Source organism: Equus caballus, chromosome 9, assembly GCF_041296265.1.
Source record: "Equus caballus isolate H_3958 breed thoroughbred chromosome 9, TB-T2T, whole genome shotgun sequence".
Lineage (NCBI taxonomy): Eukaryota > Metazoa > Chordata > Mammalia > Perissodactyla > Equidae > Equus > Equus caballus.
Window position 1 is genome coordinate 21646358 of NC_091692.1, and position 19259 is coordinate 21665616.

Below are 19259 nucleotides of genomic sequence, written 5' to 3' on the forward strand. Positions count from 1 at the left end.
ACTAATCACAGTTAAAGTTGGCAAACTTTTTGACATCGTCCCCTTGGCGCTGAACACCAGCAACTTCCCTGCCTGGGGGAAGTTTCAGATTGTTCTACAGAGCTTTCAGAACGGTCAGCACCGTGGGCACACCACGTGGTTTCCTCTCGGGTGGCAGCGCCGCCCCAGCCCTCGGCCTTGTGCGAGGCCCGCCGCGGGGCGGGACGGTGGGTCTGCGCTGGGCAGCGGCCACCGGAGGAGGGGCCGAGGGTGGCGCGGAGCCCGCGGTTATTGCCGGCCGCCGGGCACCGGCGGGCATGGCAGCGATGCGGCCGGGCCCGGCGGCGGGGCTGCAGCTGAGCGCGCTGCCCGACCACTCGCCGCTGCTGCAGCCGAGCCTGGCGGAGCTCCGGCGGCGGGCCCGCGCGGCCGGCGTGCCCGAGACGCCGCTGCCGCTCACCGACTCCTTCTTGCTGCGCTTCCTGCGCGCCCGGGACTTCGACCTGGACCTGACCTGGCGGGTAAGGGGGCCTCCCTGCTCGCTCCACCCTGTGCCCCGGGCTGAGTCCGTGTGGCGCTGCCAGACTGCCGCGAAAGCCCAAGTTGCAAGCCGGACCTCGGTGGGAACACGCCCCTAACGCACTGGGCGCGGGCTCTGTGGCTACAGGTGTTCTGAGAAATCCCGCACCGGTCCTTCCAGTTTCTCTGGGTCATGGAAATGGGAAACCTAGAAAAAGCTGGAGCCCTCTGGGGTGATGGCCCATTTGACCCCAAACACTTAAACTCTGCCCTAGAGGAGTCCGCCGAACCTGTGAAGTTTTGGGGAAACGCCTTTCCTCTCTCTGGCAGGAAGCCGTTGATATAAAACAAAGTAACACCTGAGAAGTAGAAAGGCTAAATTGATCACATTTTAGTAGATGTGGCGCGGAAAATGAAAATGCCAGTAAAACTGAAGGTCTAAAGCCAAATTCTGGCAAAATAGTATTATTAATAGTAATGCTTAAGTGTCGAGACAGGAAAGCAGTCCAGTATATTTTGAGTGGAAAGGTGGGGGTGAGGCTGTTCTTTTGTGTTTCCAGGTACAGGACAGCTAGTTGGGAGAAGGGGTGTTGGGAAGAGAGGCATCAGAAAGAGCGATGCGACCTTGAGTTCTGTCCCTTCGCCCTCAGCATCCTTATCTATTAAGTAATGGTGAGAACGCCTACCTCGTTGACTCGTTTCCAGGATTGAACATTAACCAATTTAACAGAACAAGACCTACGCAGCACAGAGCCAGGCACACAGTAGGCACCCAGCGACTGACCCCGAGCTAGCCCTGTCTCCAAGCGCCTTGCTCCTGGAGTTGGGAGGCAGAATCCAAACGTGTCTCAGATGAGGTTTTTTAATTGTTGATAACTGATTTTTAATTGAAAAAGTAAGGAGTGGGGGGTGGTAAAAAAAAAAGATCCATAGATAGTAAAGAGTGTAAATAAATGTCTAAAAGCAACTTTCTAAAGGAAAAAATTTCCCCACCCTAAACCTTAGTTGGCCAGCCCCCTCACCAGAGGCAGTACTCTTCCCTGTTTCTTCTTTATCTTTCCAGATATAGTCTACGTGCACACAAGCGTATGTACATGTTTTGCATTTTGCCTTTTTTACCTAATTTATCATAGAGATCATCCTATTTCAGCATGTGTGCGTATATCGTATTCTTTTGTGGGCTGTATACTATTCCATTGCATGAATTTATTATATTAAAATTTATTTACCAGTCCTCGTTATTGGACATAGGAGTTGGCCTCAGCCAGTGGCAGTGCTGCCATGCATGTTGTTCATTCCTTCACTCAGTGATTATTCCTGAACTCCTACAATTTGCTTGGCAATACACCAAATGCAGTAAACTAGACGAGAGTATTCTAATATGTCTTTGTACATTTGTCTTTGTGAAAAAATAGGAATGTGTCCTTATAGGTTAAGTTCAACCTGCAAACTTCCAGGATGAAGTGAGAGGTGCGTTTTCAGTGTGGACGAATATAACGACTATCCTCCAAAGTGTCTGCACTAACTTTATCACTTCTATATTACCCAATGATGTATCTTTTTCTCCATATTATCACCCACATTGTATTATGAAACATTGTGATCTATCTGTCAGCCTGGGGGGTGAGGAATTGATTCTCATTATTATAATATGCATTTAATTACAAGTGAGGTTAATCACCTTTCATATATTTAAAATTTTAAAATTGTTTCCTAGTTAATTGCCTGTTTTTGCCATTTGTTCATTTGGTTCAGTTTTGTTTACATAAAATATACATAAAATATAAAATATCTTTATTCATAAAGTATCTTTATGTATTAAAGAAAATAAGCCTTTGTCCCGTTGTCTTTGACATTTTACTATTTTCTTTGTATGCAGAATTTTAAAATTTTTATGTAATCAAATATATTGATTAGATTGCCCTCCAATTGCTTCTGGGTTTTTTTTTTTTTTTTTTTTTTGCTGAGAAAGATTGGCACTGAGCTAACAACTGTTGCCAGTCTTCCTCTTTCTCTCCTTTGTTTATGTGAGCCCTGGCCACAGTATGGCCACCTAACAGACGAGTGGTATAAGTCCGTGCCAGAAACTGAATCTGACTGCGGACGGAAGTGGAGCATGCCAACTTCACCCCTAGGCCACTAGGACTGACCTGCTTCTGGGTTTTTAAGCTCTTCTCCTCTCCAGAATTTTCTCTAATAATTTACGACTTTTCTTTTTACTATTGGAATTGTTGATCTACTGGGATTTACTTTGATGTTAGGAATGAGGTAGGAATCTGCCTTTATTTATTTTTGTTTGGTCAGCTGACTACCCAGGTGTCCCAGCCTCATGAGTAATAAGCTAATATTTACTCAGCAGCTACTAAATATGAAGACACCATCTCAGGTCCTATGAAAGTGCAGTTTAAATGAGGCATTAAACATATATATGTGTAGAGGCAACTAACATTAAAAAGCGTATGATTTATAGATTTCATTTTAGCTGCTTTTTAAAAGTAATGTCTAAACAGAAGAAATAAAATTTACCTGCAGCCTCTGTTGTTTTTTTTTTTTCTGTATACTTTATTTTCCTGAATTGTTTTCACTGCTCCATGTCCTTGAGGAATTGGCTAATAGGACTGTGTCTAAAGCCACTGGATAGGGATCAAGTTTCTGTCTGTGAACTCATTGCCTGACTTTTCTGCCAACATAAAAAGGAAAGGAAAAGGTTAGAATGTAAAACTATTTTGTCATTTTCCTCCACAAAGGCAGTTAATTCAACTCAGACTCCCTTCTTTACAATAGAAAAGCTCTATAGTTTTAGTGTATGAAGAAAGCTTGATAAGTCCCTCAGTTATAATGAAATTTCTCATTGTTCTAGCTTTTGTATTTGAAGTTATAACAAAGTAAAGAGGTTTTTATAATTCTGATAGCTTATGCAGTGCCAGGTACTTTGGTTATTAGTGTTTGTGTGGATTATCTCAGTATTTCCTCATTTTAGAAGAAACTGAGATGTTGAGAGTAAATAGTCCGAAATCACAGTCAAGTGGTGAGCAGCGATTTGAACTTGGGTTGACCCCAGGCGAGCCTGTGCTCGCACGTACACCAACTACTCCGGCCCTTCTGTTTAAAACAGTGAACATGAAAACAAACAACTGTTAACATCTGTCTGTTCTACATATGTTTGTGAATTCCTGTCTTTCACAAGTGACGTGTCCATTCCTTATATTTTTGCTCCATATGCTAAGTTTTTTATCCTTTAAGCATTTTTATGGTTTTCCCAAAGACTTCAAAGCTTTCAAAGCTCCACTGACTCCCTGCTAATTACCCTCTAAACGTAAAATTTCCCTCGTGTAAAATGTGTCATATCACATGTCAGTTTCAGTCTGCACTCTGCTCTGAGCGTTATTGCCCTTAAACAAGTGTGTAACTTCTCTGAACTTTAGTTTTCTTATCCATAAAGTGGGGTAACAATAGTTACCTCTCAGCGTGGTTGTGAGGAATTGAAATAATGCCGTTAAACCCTATTAAAATAGCCCAAATATGGTTATTTTGTTTGAAAGTATGTGAAAAGTGTAAGAAGAAACCTGCTCTATTACAAGCACAGTTAAAATAAACCATAACTTTTAATATTTATTTATTCCTACCTGTGGTACAAAACAAGTGCCTTCCAATAATGAATACTCCCTTGCAGCCGATTTTGTTGTTGTTGTGGACTTTCAGTGGTTTGTTCGAGAATTGCTCAGTAGCAGTTTACATTGTTTGCATAATTCGTTTATGTCAACTGGACCTTTGAATTTATTTATAAGTGGAAAAGTAATAATGAAAGATCCAGGCTTAGATCTTTCAACTTGCAAGAGTTAAATGTCAGAGGCATGAGAGTGATTTGTGCATCTTTACAAAAATAATTTTTTCAAGTATGTGGATCCAGCTGTTTTACTCATGCATTAATTTAGTCTTTCATTCAACACATGTACCTGTCTCTATTACCTAAAAGAACCCTTTTTTTAGGATGATTAGCCCTGAGCTAACTACTGCCAGTCCTCCTCTTTTTGCTGAGGAAGACTGGCCCTGAGCTAACATCCGTGCCCATCTTCCTCTACTTTATATGTGGGGCGCCTACCACAGCATGGCATGCCAAGCAGTGCCATGTCCACACCCGGGATCTGAACCAGTGAACCCCGGGCCACCAAAGCAGAACATGCATACTTAACGGCTGCGCCACTGGGCCAGCACCTGTAAAAGAAGCCTTTTAATGAAGCCATGACTTTATCATTGCATGGGAAAATAAAATTGTAATTTCTGTGTAGGAGTTAATAAGCCGCTTCCAGCATTTGCTTGAATCAGAATTAAAAGAACTATTTTTATGTGTGAGGGAACTATCAAAAAAGTAATAAGCATTGTCAAATGCTATTAACACTTGTTTTGATGCCCCCTAAGACAGGAGGAAGAAGAAGAGAAATTCATCTTATAGAGTAGAAGGAATATATCAGAATCTACAATGTGCCTTTTGTTCTTACTGCCTTTGGAATCTGCTATTTAGGTCACCAATTATTTCTTTGTTGGCAAATTTACCAACTTCCTTCCTTTCTTACCTCTCGGTTGCATTTAACTCTTAGCTGCATTCTCTTTTTTTAAACAGTTAAGGTAAATTTGTTAGATGCACAAATGAAAAAGAGAGAGAAAGAGAGGGAGACAATATCAGAGAGAGAGAAGGAGAGAGGATCAGAGCAACACAAACACCTTTTTCCTCCCTTCTGTACACCGTAGTGCCATTTCTCCTATACTCCAACCAGCTTCTCTCTTCCTCCAGCCGTTCCCAGACATTGACCTTTCCCAGGGCTCCGAATTTCAACCTCTACTTGTTTTTGTCAAATTTGTACTTGTAGTTTCTCTTCTGATTGATACTGCTTTGTGGTTACAGTGACCATGTTTATTTCAGTGACTCTCAGATATAACATTTGTCCTTTTCGTTCATCTGAACTTCGGTTCCACATTGCTAATAGATCTCTTTAAACTCAAAACAAATATATTGTCATTTTTGAAAAATTGAGAATGCTGAAAATCATAGAGGAAAATTAAAATATAATAAGTTTTAAATGTATAATTTGATTTTAGTATTCTTCACAATACACTGGCAATATTTGTATTCTTTGTATATGGAGAGTAACCATTATTTGTGGTTCTTTTGGGAAGAAAAGGAAACAGGATTCCTTCAAACCATATTTTGCTAAGTCCTAATACCCAGGCATAGTGTTCCACAGGTGCTCTGAGTGCGCTCCACTATTAACAAAGCTGATTTTTGTTGTTTTTCTATTAGTAAAAAGTATAGAAGTGGTATAGAGATGTCCCTTTGTATCTTTGATTGGCTCTTTTTCATAGGAAAGATAATAAATACCAAAAGATTCTAGTTATTTTTAATATAAACCTGCACTAAATACTTGGATGATTAATCCCAATAACATTTCCTTTTATAAGAATAGCAGTATTAACTACGACTCCTTACACCCATGCATGCTTTATACATGACCCTACAAGGCGGATATTGAGGAAACGAGACTTGGAGGAGTGAAACACTTACCTGAGGTCACACAGATGATATAAGGAGGAGCCAAGGTTTTTCTGAAGAAGACACGGCACAGCCTGTAGAGTCCAGTTGTCACCAACAGGCCAGCTCCCAGGATAACAGAGATTTATTCTGTTCACTGCTGTCACTCAAGGGCCTAAAACAGTGTGTGGGACATTGTAGATACTCAAACAGTATTTGTAGAGTTAATTCATTTGATTAATTTGCATTCCTCCTTATTTCAAAGAAAGACTAAAGATGGATGTTTCAGTTACCTGTCGCTGAGTAAAAGAATCAGCCCACAATTTAGTGGTTTAAACCACAACAATTTGTTTGTGATTCTCCAGTTCGGGCAGGGCTTGATGGGGACGGCCCATCGCTGCTCCACATCGCATCGGATGGGAACGCCGCTGAGGTCAGACCATCTAGGACGGCCTCTCACCCTCCAGGGTCTCTCTGTGCATGGACTCACCATTTAGTATCTTACCTGTTGTCTGGATCCCAAAAAGCCAGAACAGAAGGTCCTAGACTTCTTAAAACCTAGCACAGTGTCACTTCTGCCACATTCTAGGAGTCAAAGCAAGTCGTAAGGCCAGCCCAGTTCATGAAGAAGAAATCAGGTGGATTCCACTTCTGGGTGGGAGGGATGGCCTGTGTACACCAGCAGGGGAGGAGTGGTTGGCAGTCATCTTTGGAGACCATTTCCCTCAGGAGACAAAGGGAAATTACCAAACTTTGAATTTGTGATTAACGTCTGTCACCTGAGATGCTTGATGAGGAAACTTTTAGTTTTTACAGCTAAAAAAATGGCCAAGTGAATATTCTGACATAATAGATGGCAGGGGCCATACATAAAGCCAAGGCTTTCTTCCCATTTTCACAAAATGCTTACCGTGTATGCCGTCTGCAGACAATTTTAATTTTATTTTTCAGTTACTAAAAAATTATTATAAGTGGAGAGCAGAATGTCCAGAAATAAGTGCAGACCTACACCCTAGAAGTATTCTTGGCCTTCTGAAAGCTGGCTACGTTGGCGTCCTGAAAGCCAGAGATCCCACCGGCAGCAAAGTTCTTATTTACAGAATTGGTAAGTCATACACAGCACTTCTTTTTTATTTTTCTTGACTGCCATATAGACAGCTTCAATGAGTCCATATTTAAGTAGTTAGGCTTTTAGGTTTTTAACTTAGGTTTAAGTTAGATTTTAATTCCCCTCCAAATATCGTAAAACTGGCAGTTGTGAGAAAATTAACAAAAACCAATGAAAATCCTACTTCCATTCTTCCACACAGTCAACTGTATAAAATAAGAGACAAAGAAAACAGGGAAGAGAAATAGGGGGAAAAGGTGAAAAAGACTAAGGTAAAGAGTTTTGAAAACACTTAGTAGGAAATCCAAATAAGGATCCTGAACTATAATAATAGAACCTCCATAAAAGCATGGATTTTGTCTGTTCTGTTCTGGTGCTCGATGTATCCCAAGCACCGAAACCAGGGCCTGGCACATGGTAGGTATTATTAAATATTTTTGAAGCGAGTGAGTGAATGAATAGTTGAATGATGCCCCAGGTTGAGGAGCAAGAAGCTCATTGCCTGGACAGAGGAAGACGCAGTGGGAAAGCAGCTCCCCTGGGAAGTGTTGACAACACTGAATTCCACATGCCCCTCTTTGTTTTCAGTGCTTCTCTTTTCCACCATTAGGCCTTCCTAGTGTTTCTTGTAAGTTGGTGATCTATAACCTATAACTTCTGCCCCTTCCTTAGACATGTGTGTGACTAAAAATGGTGTGTAACTGAGAAGGACTTGTACTGCTCCCAGCATCCTCTCATGACCCAGTTGAAAGGACAAAGATAACCAACATTTCATGAGCAGAATCCTATGAATTATAGTCTTACAGAAACTTCTACATCTGTAAATATTCTAGAGAACTTTGAAATTTTTGTAGAGTTGCCTTTCCTGCCCACTTAGAGATAAGATATCTGCCTATAACTCAACTGTTTGCTTTCTTGCAAGAAGACACTGCATTTAATTCTTGAAAGGGATCAGAAGTCTGAGTAGAATGATGCTAGTTTTCTGCTCCAGCTTATGTGTCAAATGCAAACTGGATTAATCATGAAGCCATTGCCTATAAAACAGACATCAGAATGTCTTTCCTGTCCTCTCATTGCCCCACCAGTGTTATAGGATGTTGAATGACATTCCCTAAGTTCCTTGGGGTAGGGTTGCCAGATTTAGCAAAGTGTGTTTTATGTAGCAAGTAAACCTATATTTTATAAAAATAGAGTGTCCAGTTACTTTTGAATTTCAGATAAACAATAAATAATTGGGGCCTACTTATACCAAAAATATGCATCCTGTTAGCTGAAATTCAACTTTAACTGGGCATCTTATATAATATCTGGCAACCCTACTCAGGGGTCCCAGGAACATAAAACTGAAACCTACGGATGATTCTTTCTGCAGGTGTCCAGGCTCTGCATTGTCTGGCTGGAGTTTTTTTGAGTTTGTTTATAAACTAACTGGAGCAAGTTGAAAAGTAAAAATGATACTTTGACGGTGAAAAAGCAAATGGCTACTTACCACTGAATTGATAATTTTTTATTGTCTAGCTAAGGTCTCTTGTCATATATTAATTTATAAGTGTACTGTTTAACTCAAAGAGATTTTAAAATAAAAAAAGCATGTAGGTTTGGTGATGGTCAGAACCGGAGGGTATGCAGCAAATCTCCTGTTATTTTAGGGTGAATAACGCATGTTATTCTAGGGTGAAAAGGAGAAACTCAGAAGAGTTTTATGAGTAAAACAAAAAGATGGGATAAAGATTTACAAATTTTCTAAATTTAAACTCAATTAATGGGAGGAACTAAAAAAGGATGTCTATGGTAGAGCTTTTTGGTAGAACATTAGCATAACCACCTTCCCTGGGTACCATCTCTATGCAGGAGAAGCGGTGAGAAAATGCACAGAGCCTTTTTCTCTTGTCCAGCAGGGCGACCCAAGGCAAAACTAAGTTTTTGCCATTATTAGCCTACAAGCCAGAGGATGTAATTTTATGCCTTTTGAGACTGACTGCTGTACTACAACAGCAAAAGTAACATTTAACAGTGAGTATTAAGTTTTGACCATGGCTTAGTTCTTAAGAATGCAAGTTCTAGGGCACGTTGCCTGGGCTGGAATTTCAGCTCTGCTGTGTTCTAGCTACATGGAAAGCTGTGTAGCTGTAACTCCATTTTCCCTTCTGTCAAATGGGCATAGTAAAAACCTATTTCATAGGGTTGCTGTGAGCATTAAATCTTGTAACACATATAAAATACATAATTAGAACATTACCTGGTATATAATATGCACTCAATAAATGTTAGATATATGCCGGAAAAGGAACTGAAAATTTAAGCCATGTTTTTCTTTTGTGTTAAAGGAGCTTAGAGTGTAGACCCGCACTATCCAGTAGAACTTTCTATGATAATGAAATTGTTCTACAGTAGCCACTAGCCACAAGTGGCTGTTGAGCACTTGAGATGTGGCTATCGCAACCAAGCTACTGAATTCTTAATTTTATTTAATGTCAATTCGTTTACATTTAAGTAGCCACTTGTGGCTAATGGCTACAGTATTGGATAGCACCAGTCTAGACCATGTTGGTGGGCTCAGAAATTTAGGTGAGTAACTATTTTCTGAACTGCAGACTTTCAGTCGTTCCACTCACATTTTTCATCATTGTAGCTTTCAGCCAATGTCTGAAGTACTACAGTATATTTGAGCTGGGTTATCTATGAATTGGTTACTCAAATTCTTACCAGGAATCTGAGACTTTTAAAAAACAAGGGGCAATCCCCTTGCACCTTCCCTAATACTTCTGATTATCTCTTCTCTTTCTATATCTTCACATTTTTCCTTGCTTTGGACGCTACCCGTTAACATTTACATCTGTTAAGGGTCAGCCATCCAAAACCAAACAAAAGCTCCTCCTCATCTCCACAAGACCCTCCAGCTGTCTCCCTACTCCTCTCATTCTCAGCCACATTTCTTAAATTAGTAATGTTCACCATCCATATTTTTTCACAGTTCCTCTCAATCCACCCTGATCTGGTTTCACCCCTACCTCTCTGCTAAAATGACCTTAAAAATCATCAGTGACCTTCTTTTCACCAAAACTAATGGATACATTTAGTCCTCTTTTACTTGACCTCTCCACACAGCAAACCACTTCCTCTTTCTTGAGACATCCTCTCCACTTGGCTTCTCTGATCCCACATTCTCCTAGGGTTTTCCTCCCGCTTAACTGGCTGCCCCTTCTCATTAGTCTCCTTTGCTAGCACCACCTATTCTACTCACCCTTTAAATTCTGAAATTCCTTAGGACATTGGCCTCACCTTCCTCTTCTTATGCTACTTTATCTCTCTCCTATAACAAAGATAAACACGGATCTAAGATAATTGCTGTCGCAGGCTGTCATATAAACTTAAACAACTCTCAGATTTGTGTCTGTACCCCATCACCTCCCTGTCTCCAAAGATCCATACAACCAGCCCTCCATTCCAGCTTTATCCAACTGGATGTCTCACAGTCACCAATTTTAACACGTCCAAAACTACTTATGATCTTTTCTTCACAAAACGTTTCTCTTCCAGTGTTTCCTATGTCAATAAATGGTACCGCCACTCTACCCAGTTGTCCAAGCCAGAAACTTTGGTTTATTGAAATTTTACCATTACTTAGTCATGAACTTTTTTTACCCTTTTACTTTTGTCTTTTTAGGCACTCCATGGACCCTTCAACCTGAAAACTTGCATCTATTTTGGCTTTGGAAGATTTTTCTCTACTGTTACTATTCCTCTCTCTTCTGTTCCCTGTTCTCTGTATTATTGCCTTCCAGAACTCTAATTAGTTGGATGTTGAAACTTCTGGATCTAGCTATATGTGTCAACTTTTTATTTATACCTGTCAACTCTTGGCTCTTGTGTGCTGAGTTTGAGAGAATTGCTGAGCTTGATGTTCCAAACCAATATTCACTCATTGGCTGTGTCTTTTCTATCATTTGCCCCATCAACTGAGATTTGCTTGGATTATCCAAGATTCCAACTGATTCTTTTTATCAAGAGCATGTTCTTATAATAACAGCCTCAGTAGCTTTTTTTTCCCCACTGAAACTATTTTTCTTCTTTTCATGTCTCTTGCTTTATTAACTGTTTCTTTGGGTTTAGTGCCTTTGTCTATTGAGTTTGGTTCCTCTCTTCTTTGTGTGTGTTTTTAAAAGTATTATAATTCTTAGTGGATGCGTATCTTTTTTAAAGATTACCTGCTTGCCTGTCCATTACTGTCATTTCTGCATGTCATGGCCTGCCTCAGGGATGGCAGGAGGAGGGGAGTAAACAATATCAGTAACTCCTCTTCTTAGAACAGGTACTCCCTGTTTGTCCTGGGTGTGGATGGCTACCTGAGTGCTTCCTTGACTCTGCTTTCTAAAGCCTATGCTTACCTTTCTAGCCTACACAGACATGGCTGCTACATGTTGCTTGTCATTGAGGGATGTCAGAGAGATGAGCCTGCCTGTCTGCTCTTCATGCATTTCCCTTAGCAACCTCTTTGGTTGCTATAGGGTCCTAGATACTCTTCATAATCCAGGCCCTTGCTTTTCCCATTTCCAATACCTCTCAGTTTGGAGCATACCCAGAGGCATTCCCATCCTTAACTACAGCCCTCTTTTGCATTTTTGGGGCTGTAGTTTCATCTGGCAATCAAATCCAGCCTGCATTCATTCCTTTTTTTCCCTTATGTTCTTAAAAATCTGATCTTTGCTAGGGATCTGAGGAGGGAGGGAGAAGCAGGCCTGTGTTCTTGGACCATCAATTTGATCTATTATTCAGTTCATGATTTTTGTACTTGTTTTTATTTCTACTGATCTTTTAAGTCTAAAAAGAGTTGGTTTGCCTTTGTAAGTCTCTCTGATTCTTTACACAATGCTGAGATATGCTATTTTTAATTTTTTTTTAGCACACTGGGACCCAAAAGTTTTCACAGCTTACGATGTATTTCGTGTAAGTCTAATCACATCAGAGCTTATTGTCCAGGAAGTAGAAACGCAACGGAATGGCATCAAGGCCATCTTTGATCTAGAAGGCTGGCAGTTTTCTCATGCATTTCAAATGACCCCATATGTAGCCAAGAAGATTGCTGCTGTTCTTACAGTAAGTGTATACTTTAACTCCCCGGGATGTTAATTCCAAATAATAAATTTAAATTTAGTTATATGTTAGACAAAGAGAAGGGAGGGTACATTTATTGAAAAGGTAAATAAAATTTTAGAAATGATATATAGAGTTCAATAATGCTAAGATGAAGTAAAGTATTATTGATTTATGAAAGAAAGGATGTTGCAAGAAACTGAAAATATGTTCAAAATTAATAACCACAGAATTTATCCATTTAAACAATAATGTGGTGACTTTATCTATCTGTTATTAAAATTTTCTTCCTAAATTAAAACATTGACTCAAAAAACAAGATTTATAGCAGTGGCACAGTACAATTTACATAAGTCTTGGTAGGTATAAATTGATACAGTTGTTTCAGAAATCAAAAGGTTTTTAAAATGGCCATCATCTTTGCCCAATAATTCTACTTTTGGGAACCTAGCCAAAGAATAATCTTAAGTATAGTAAAGACTTTGTATGTAATAATAATAGCTTACTATGTGCCAGGTACTTTGCTAAACGTTTCAAGTACATTACCCCTAAATGGCCACAGAAGCCTATGACATATGACTATTATTTTTCCCATTTTATGAATTAATCACTGTGTCACAGAGATGATACAGCAATGCCCAAGCACACACATTTTGTCATCAGTGAAGCAGGGATTTCAGTCCAGGTCGTCTGAATGTAAAAATTGCGCTTATAGCCACCATTGCCTTCTACAGATAAAGACAGTTACTATAGCATCAGTTTTTATAAAAGAAAATTAGAAATAGATTATTTTTCCAGAAATAGGAAATGGTTATTTAAATTATAGTACATCCATGTGATGGATTATTGCAATAATATTAAAATTCATAACGTTTACAAAAATTGTACTATATCAATGAAACAAAATGGCGCAAATTTTTCAGACAGCATATCAGCAATTATGTTTAAAATAAAATTATTCATAGAAAGAACCTGGAAAGAAAAATCCCCAGACTGACAACACATCTCTAAAAGCAATGCATAGAATAAAAAAAGAATTTTGCATGAAAGAAACTTGGCAGGAAAAGTCTCCATATTAATAACACATCTTTGGGTAGGGAAACTATTGATGAGGTTTTTCTTTCAGTTCTTAACTCTTTAAACCTTTTAAATAAGCCTATATTACTTTGTTGTGAAAGACTTCTACTTGTGTCAAAAGTTGAAAATTATGTGTTTGTTGTACTCTTTCAACGTTTATGAAAGTTTGATTTTTTTCCTCAAAGTAAAAAAATTGGGGGAAAAGTTAAATATAAATATCCAAAAGACTCATGGGTCTCTTAAAAGAACACTTATATGTGATTGGGGAAGATATTTCCTGTCTTATTTATGAAAGATGCAGGTACTTTTTAAAATACTTTGCCTAAGCTACAAAGTGAAACCTTTTCAGAGGTCTTAATCTAGTTGCAGTGAACTATAAAGCAGGCTACTGTGTTGATGGAATAAATAATTTTGAAAATAAAATCACATTTTAGGTACTGCTGTAAGTTTATAAGTGTTCAAAGAAGGGACGTGTCAATAGGAATGTATATTGATTTATGCTTTGTTATTAGTAAGATTATTCTTTTATTTTCAAAAGGATTCTTTTCCATTAAAAGTTCGTGGTATCCATTTGATAAATGAGCCATTAATTTTCGATGCTGTCTTTTCCATGATTAAACCATTCCTGACTGAGAAAATTAAGCAACGTGTGAGTAAAACATTCAAGTCACTATTCCTCTGTACCTAACATTTCAATTCTTTTTTATATGAGAATTGTTTTATTATTTCTCCAACCCCCACATACCATTAGCCCATTGTTTTGAGTATTCATCTAATAAGCCAACTACTTAATAAATTAAAAGTTTTTACTTTAGAAAAATCAAGTTAGTGAGGCTGTGGGGAAACTGGGTCTCTCGTACCTTGCTGGTGGGAGTGCAAGATGGTATATTCCCTGTAGGGGGCAGTGTGGTAACACTTACCAAAATGACAGCCTGCGCACTGCTGGGATTTTATCCTACAGATACACCTGCGTAGAGACAAAATTGCATACACAAGGAGATTGATCGCAGCAAAAGATGGGAAACCACCAAGTGCTCATCACCAGGAAACTGGTTAAATAAACTATGATGCATCTACACAATGGAATACAATAAGATTCGCAGGATGCATTGTAAAGTGAAATAGGAAAATGCAGACTGGTATTTATGGTATGCTAGCTTTTGTATAAAAAGGGGAGAAATCAGAATCTATAGGTATATTTGCATAAAAATCACATTAAAAGGTTATACAAGGAAACAGCCTAATTGGTTACCTAAGTGGAACAGAGTTGAGGTGTAGATGGTATGGATGAGATTCGGGTTGGGAGCAAGACATTTCACTGTGGATCTTTTATCTTGTTTTGATTTCTAGCCATGTGAATATATTGTCTAGGCAAAAAGTAAATAAATATATTTAAATGAGACATGTAACTGAAAACCACAGTACCTAATGTATGTGGCTTAATGTCACATTAGTCAAAGCAGGAGATTTGATGTTCTGTACCCATCCTGTGAAGCCTTCTCTCAGGTGAATATCTAATATCTCTTAGGATTTCTCAAGTATTGAAAATAGAATCTGAGTTCCCAAGAATAGCAACCACTCTTCTATATGAATCTGTAGAGGATAATTTTTAGAGCATTTATGTAGACAAACATTGGCAACATCTAACGCATGAACACAGAACAGTTTTTAAAAGCTTTGACAATTTAAATCTCAAAAATTATTTAAAGATAAACAGTGATAGTGTGAGTAATAATAGCATATTCGGAGTTTTAGAAAGTATACTCTTTCATATTGAGAAAATGTAACATCTTGCATCTGGTCAGAAAATTATGACCCTAGAGCTTCTTTGAGATTATCCAGTGGGTAGTTCTGTTTACAAGAAGAACCACCCCTATGAAGATGGCCATTTTTCATTCTAATATTTTTATAAAAGTCAATTTATTTGCTTGTTCCCTTTTTTCTCTCCTCATCGTAGCTTGATAATAGCTGGCCATTTTCTCTTTAACTCTGACAGATCTAAAAATAAGTATTTCTATTTTGGGTTATATTTGAGACAAATAACAATAAACTGAACCTGATAAATAGGAGAATCTGAGCAAAAAAGAAATAAAAGTAAAAAATTGAGAAGTTAGATAAAGCATTTCAGCGATAGTTATTGCCAAAATGAGGGGAAGGGATCCAGTCTAGCCACTTTTCTCCAATTCAATATTTTGGCAATACCTAATGAATGATTTTATTTCCCACTTCCTGAGGAGACAGTAAAATTTCTTTTCAATTAGCTGATAAACATTTAAACATATCAGAAAAAATCAAAGATGGTACTCTGAGGTTCTGAGTGCAAGAGACTTGCTTCATTCATCTTTCAATCCTCATATCCTAGCACGGAAGAGGTGCTTATTGAATAACTGTCCGATGTTTAGGTGAACGTTTTGCCCTAACAGATGGAGAAAGGTTATTTATTTATTTTTAATGAGATGTGCTTTTAATTGAAGGTTCCAAGTCTTTAACTTCGGGGCATTATATGATCAATTTTTTTTTTTTAAAGATTTTATTTTTTCCTTTTTCTCCCCAAAGCCCCCCGGTACATAGTTGTGTATTCTTCGTTGTGGGTTCTTCTAGTTGTGGCATGTGGGACGCTGCCTCAGCGTGGTCTGATGAGCAGTGCCATGTCCGCGCCCAGGATTCGAACTAACGAAACACTGGGCCGCCTGCAGCGGAGCGCGCGAACTTAACCACTCGGCCACGGGGCCAGCCCCAATATATGATCAATTTTTATAGTTTAAAATATTTGAAAATTTAAGGTTCTTAACCATCATAATTATCTCTTAATTTTGAACCAACCAAGAATATCTATCAACAGTACCAAATAAATTGTTCCCCATGTACCTAGTTGTGTGCTTATATATATGCTATTTTATATTATTATATTTATATATAAAGATATTTATATAAATATAATATATTTATATTAATAATATGTTAAATAATATATTTAATATATATTATAATATAAGATATATAATTTATAAACTCTAACATTTATTATAATTTCTATATATTATATTTCTAATATATTTTATATGTTTTAATATATAATATTTTTATGCTAATATATTATATATATTTTATTTAATAATACTAATACCAGGTAGTGCATTTTTATGATCTACAGAATAGTCCCAGGATATTAGATATTTTGCTAAGAATCACTTGGACATTAGGGAATAGAATGTATAAAATAATTTTATTTAGAGTTTTAAAAATCTACTTTGGAAAGAGGAAAAGAATATCTTTTTATAAATCTTGTATAGTTATAAGAAAGCAAATATAAGGAAACAAAGAGATGATCAAATTCATAAACAGCACAATCTAAACATAAGTAAAATTCTTAGATTCATAAGCAGTGGAATAAATGATGTAGGTGTCTGTACACGCTCTCCTGTCTTGGAAGCTATTAGAGGACCTTATTTTATGGTGTTGATTTTCCATTGAAAATGCATCTAATATATTGAGAGGCAGAGGGCATGCCTTCTAAAACATTTTGGCTGTTTCAGATTCATATGCATGGGAACAATTACAAAGAGAGCTTACTTCAGCATTTCCCAGACATTCTTCCTCTGGAGTATGGTGGTGAAGAGTTCTCCATAGAGGACATTTGTCAAGAGTGGACAAATTTTATAATGAAGTCTGAAAATTATCTCAGCAGCATTTCCCAGACCATTCAGTGAGATGAAGTTATTTATCGTGAATGGCTTCCTAATTAAAAATACGTGAGTGAGATCCTAATTGGTTAAATGAATGAAAGAACAGGAATCTTTTAAACTAGTTAATGCTTGTCTGATTAATATTTAAAAATGTAAAAATCTTTTGACATGAGCAACATGAGTATTTGGGAAACTTCCTTACTTTTTATATGCATTTTCTTTACCTTTGAAGTAATTGAATGTTAGTACACCTTAAAAGCATAGAAGAGATTCCTGATTTTTGCACTTGAAAGAATGCTATCTCTAAAGTAGCTACTCATGTGCACCTTTGTATGTTTCTGAAAAGTTTCATTTTAAACAAGTTCTGTGACTACATTGGTTTAGTAATAAATGTATAAATAGTCCACTGAAAGGAAATATTAGCACAAATCAGCTGATGATAAAAATCTGTTAACACTCATTCTGGGTGGGTGTCAGATTAGATAATTCAGATTAAAATCTGAATAAAGTTTTACAGAGTTATTCCTGCGGGCCAGCAAGACAGTTCATATCAGGGAAATTGTATTTTAGCATATTTCCACAATAAAAACTTTTGATTGAAGTCCACATGCCATAAGCTATTGTATGTAGTATCTACAGGTCTCTATGAAATGACTAATGTTGACACAATTGATAACCAAAAATAATTTAGAAAATATTTCGGGCATAGTTGATGCCTTCTTAATACTGCTTCTGCATTTTCAGACAACTCAAAGATGTAATTTAACCTCTGTTTTTGGCTATTCTTTTCATAACTATGTAGAGACTTAGAGATGAAATAATATTTAGTTGTCACATACATGGACTCTATTTTTAATTGAACAATAGCACAACTATGTAAGGGAAAGAAAATGTTTACATTTTTTAAATGACTGTCAATTACATCTGGAACTCTTCAGATTATGCATGAAGTAATTTGAGTTTTCCTATCATATGAGAATATTCTAGTCAAATCCTACAGTTCATTTTTACTTAAATCATTAATTAAAATGTGCCGTTTGTACTGTAGTTTATTTCATTTATTGGAAAAGATATGTCAATATAACTTTCAATTTATGATGGTTTTTATAGTGTTTTATAATTTTTTAAATTTTATTTTAAACTTGAAACTGAAAGAACATAGAGTGCAAAAATTGTTAAGCAGTTGACTCAGCTTAGTTGGGTTTCAACATTAATCATACAATAGTACCTTTGTGGAAGGATATGCGAAGGATGCTTTTCTTCATAAGAAAATTATTCTAATCACATGAGCTGATACTTATGATTCTCTGTACATATATCTATGAAAAAATTGAGAGTACTTGTGAATGTTCTTTGAATGTGCTGGATTTTAATTTAGCATTGGGAAGCTAACTTTACATTATAATTTGTATTAAAAAATTAGATTGTGCCTATTTTCTAAAAATATGTTAAAGTCTTCTTCACAAAATCATACAATTCAAAATTGTATAATTAAATATAACAGCAGAATAAAACCATTTAAAAAGAATAGACAATAACAGCAACAAAAAGCTCTGGTTTACCCAACTTTTATTCCTAGAAAGAGGCTTAGGTCGCAAAGTTCCACTTCATTTACATTTGGGCACTTAAAACACTTTCTTATGACTCTGAAGGAATGATTACTTTAGCAGATGAATAGAAGATAATATTTTTAAATGTTTTTCAAATGTGATTCATTGGTGATGTTACTGACAGTAAATAGAATTAAAATAAGGTAATCAATAGAAGTGCGTTTCATGATGGGACTTTGAAACTTCTATAAAATGCAACAATTCACTGAAGAACATTAAAAGAACCACGTGAAATAAGCAGGCAATTTTACAAGGTGGCAAGATAAGTAACTAGCGAATTGTCTAAATTACTTTACTATAATTGCACCAAAAGTGCCTTTTAAAAGATTAACTCTAACATGTGCTCTTTGTGTTACTGAACTGCATGATAATTTATTTGTTTTAATATTGCTCAAAAGAAAATAAAGATCTTTCACCTAAATTACAGCTGTTTCTTTTTCATTTTTAGATAAGACTATGTATTACACATTCTTTTTCAAACACTGCTTTTCTGTACAGAAAAGTTTAAGAAAACTTACCACATCTAGTTGCCCATTACACAAATGTCAGTTCTTTCTTTGTGAGTTTTTTATTGCAGGCTGGGGTTCCCTGCTGCTTAGTTCAAAACCATCATCCCCTGACGTTTTTTACCCCCGCTGTGCTTAAAGCGACCACAAGCT

At 37.2% G+C, this 19259-nt stretch overlaps 1 protein-coding gene across 3 annotated transcripts; it reads left to right on the forward strand.

Annotated features, from left to right (window-relative positions):
- Positions 1-85: 85 nt before the first annotated feature.
- TTPA (alpha tocopherol transfer protein) lies at positions 86-19021 on the forward strand. 3 transcript variants are annotated; one of them, XM_023648538.2, is made up of 5 exons: positions 86-500; positions 6977-7130; positions 12037-12230; positions 13843-13953; positions 16841-19021. In XM_023648538.2, exons 1-5 carry the CDS (start codon positions 297-299, stop codon positions 17012-17014), a joined length of 837 nt encoding a protein of 278 aa, XP_023504306.1. In that variant the 5' UTR covers positions 86-296; the 3' UTR covers positions 17015-19021. The 3 variants fall into 3 exon arrangements, with proteins under 3 accessions (XP_023504306.1, XP_070077595.1, XP_070077596.1); XM_070221494.1 differs by lacking the exon at positions 13843-13953 and having other exon boundaries at positions 152-500; XM_070221495.1 differs by lacking the exons at positions 12037-12230; positions 13843-13953 and having other exon boundaries at positions 152-500.
- The last annotated feature ends 238 nt before the right edge of the window (positions 19022-19259 follow it).

What these genes read in the sequence shown, in the direction of transcription:
- TTPA (XM_023648538.2), top strand. Translation starts at nt 297, where the DNA reads ATGGCAGCGATGCGGCCGGGCCCGGCGGCGGGGCTGCAGCTGAGCGCG. An exon ending in AGTTCTTATTTACAGAATTG is followed by an intron (nt 7,131 to 12,036) that starts GTAAGTCATACA and finishes ATTTTTTTTTAG; the next exon opens with CACACTGGGACCCAAAAGTT. An exon ending in CTGAGAAAATTAAGCAACGT is followed by an intron (nt 13,954 to 16,840) that starts GTGAGTAAAACA and finishes TGGCTGTTTCAG; the next exon opens with ATTCATATGCATGGGAACAA.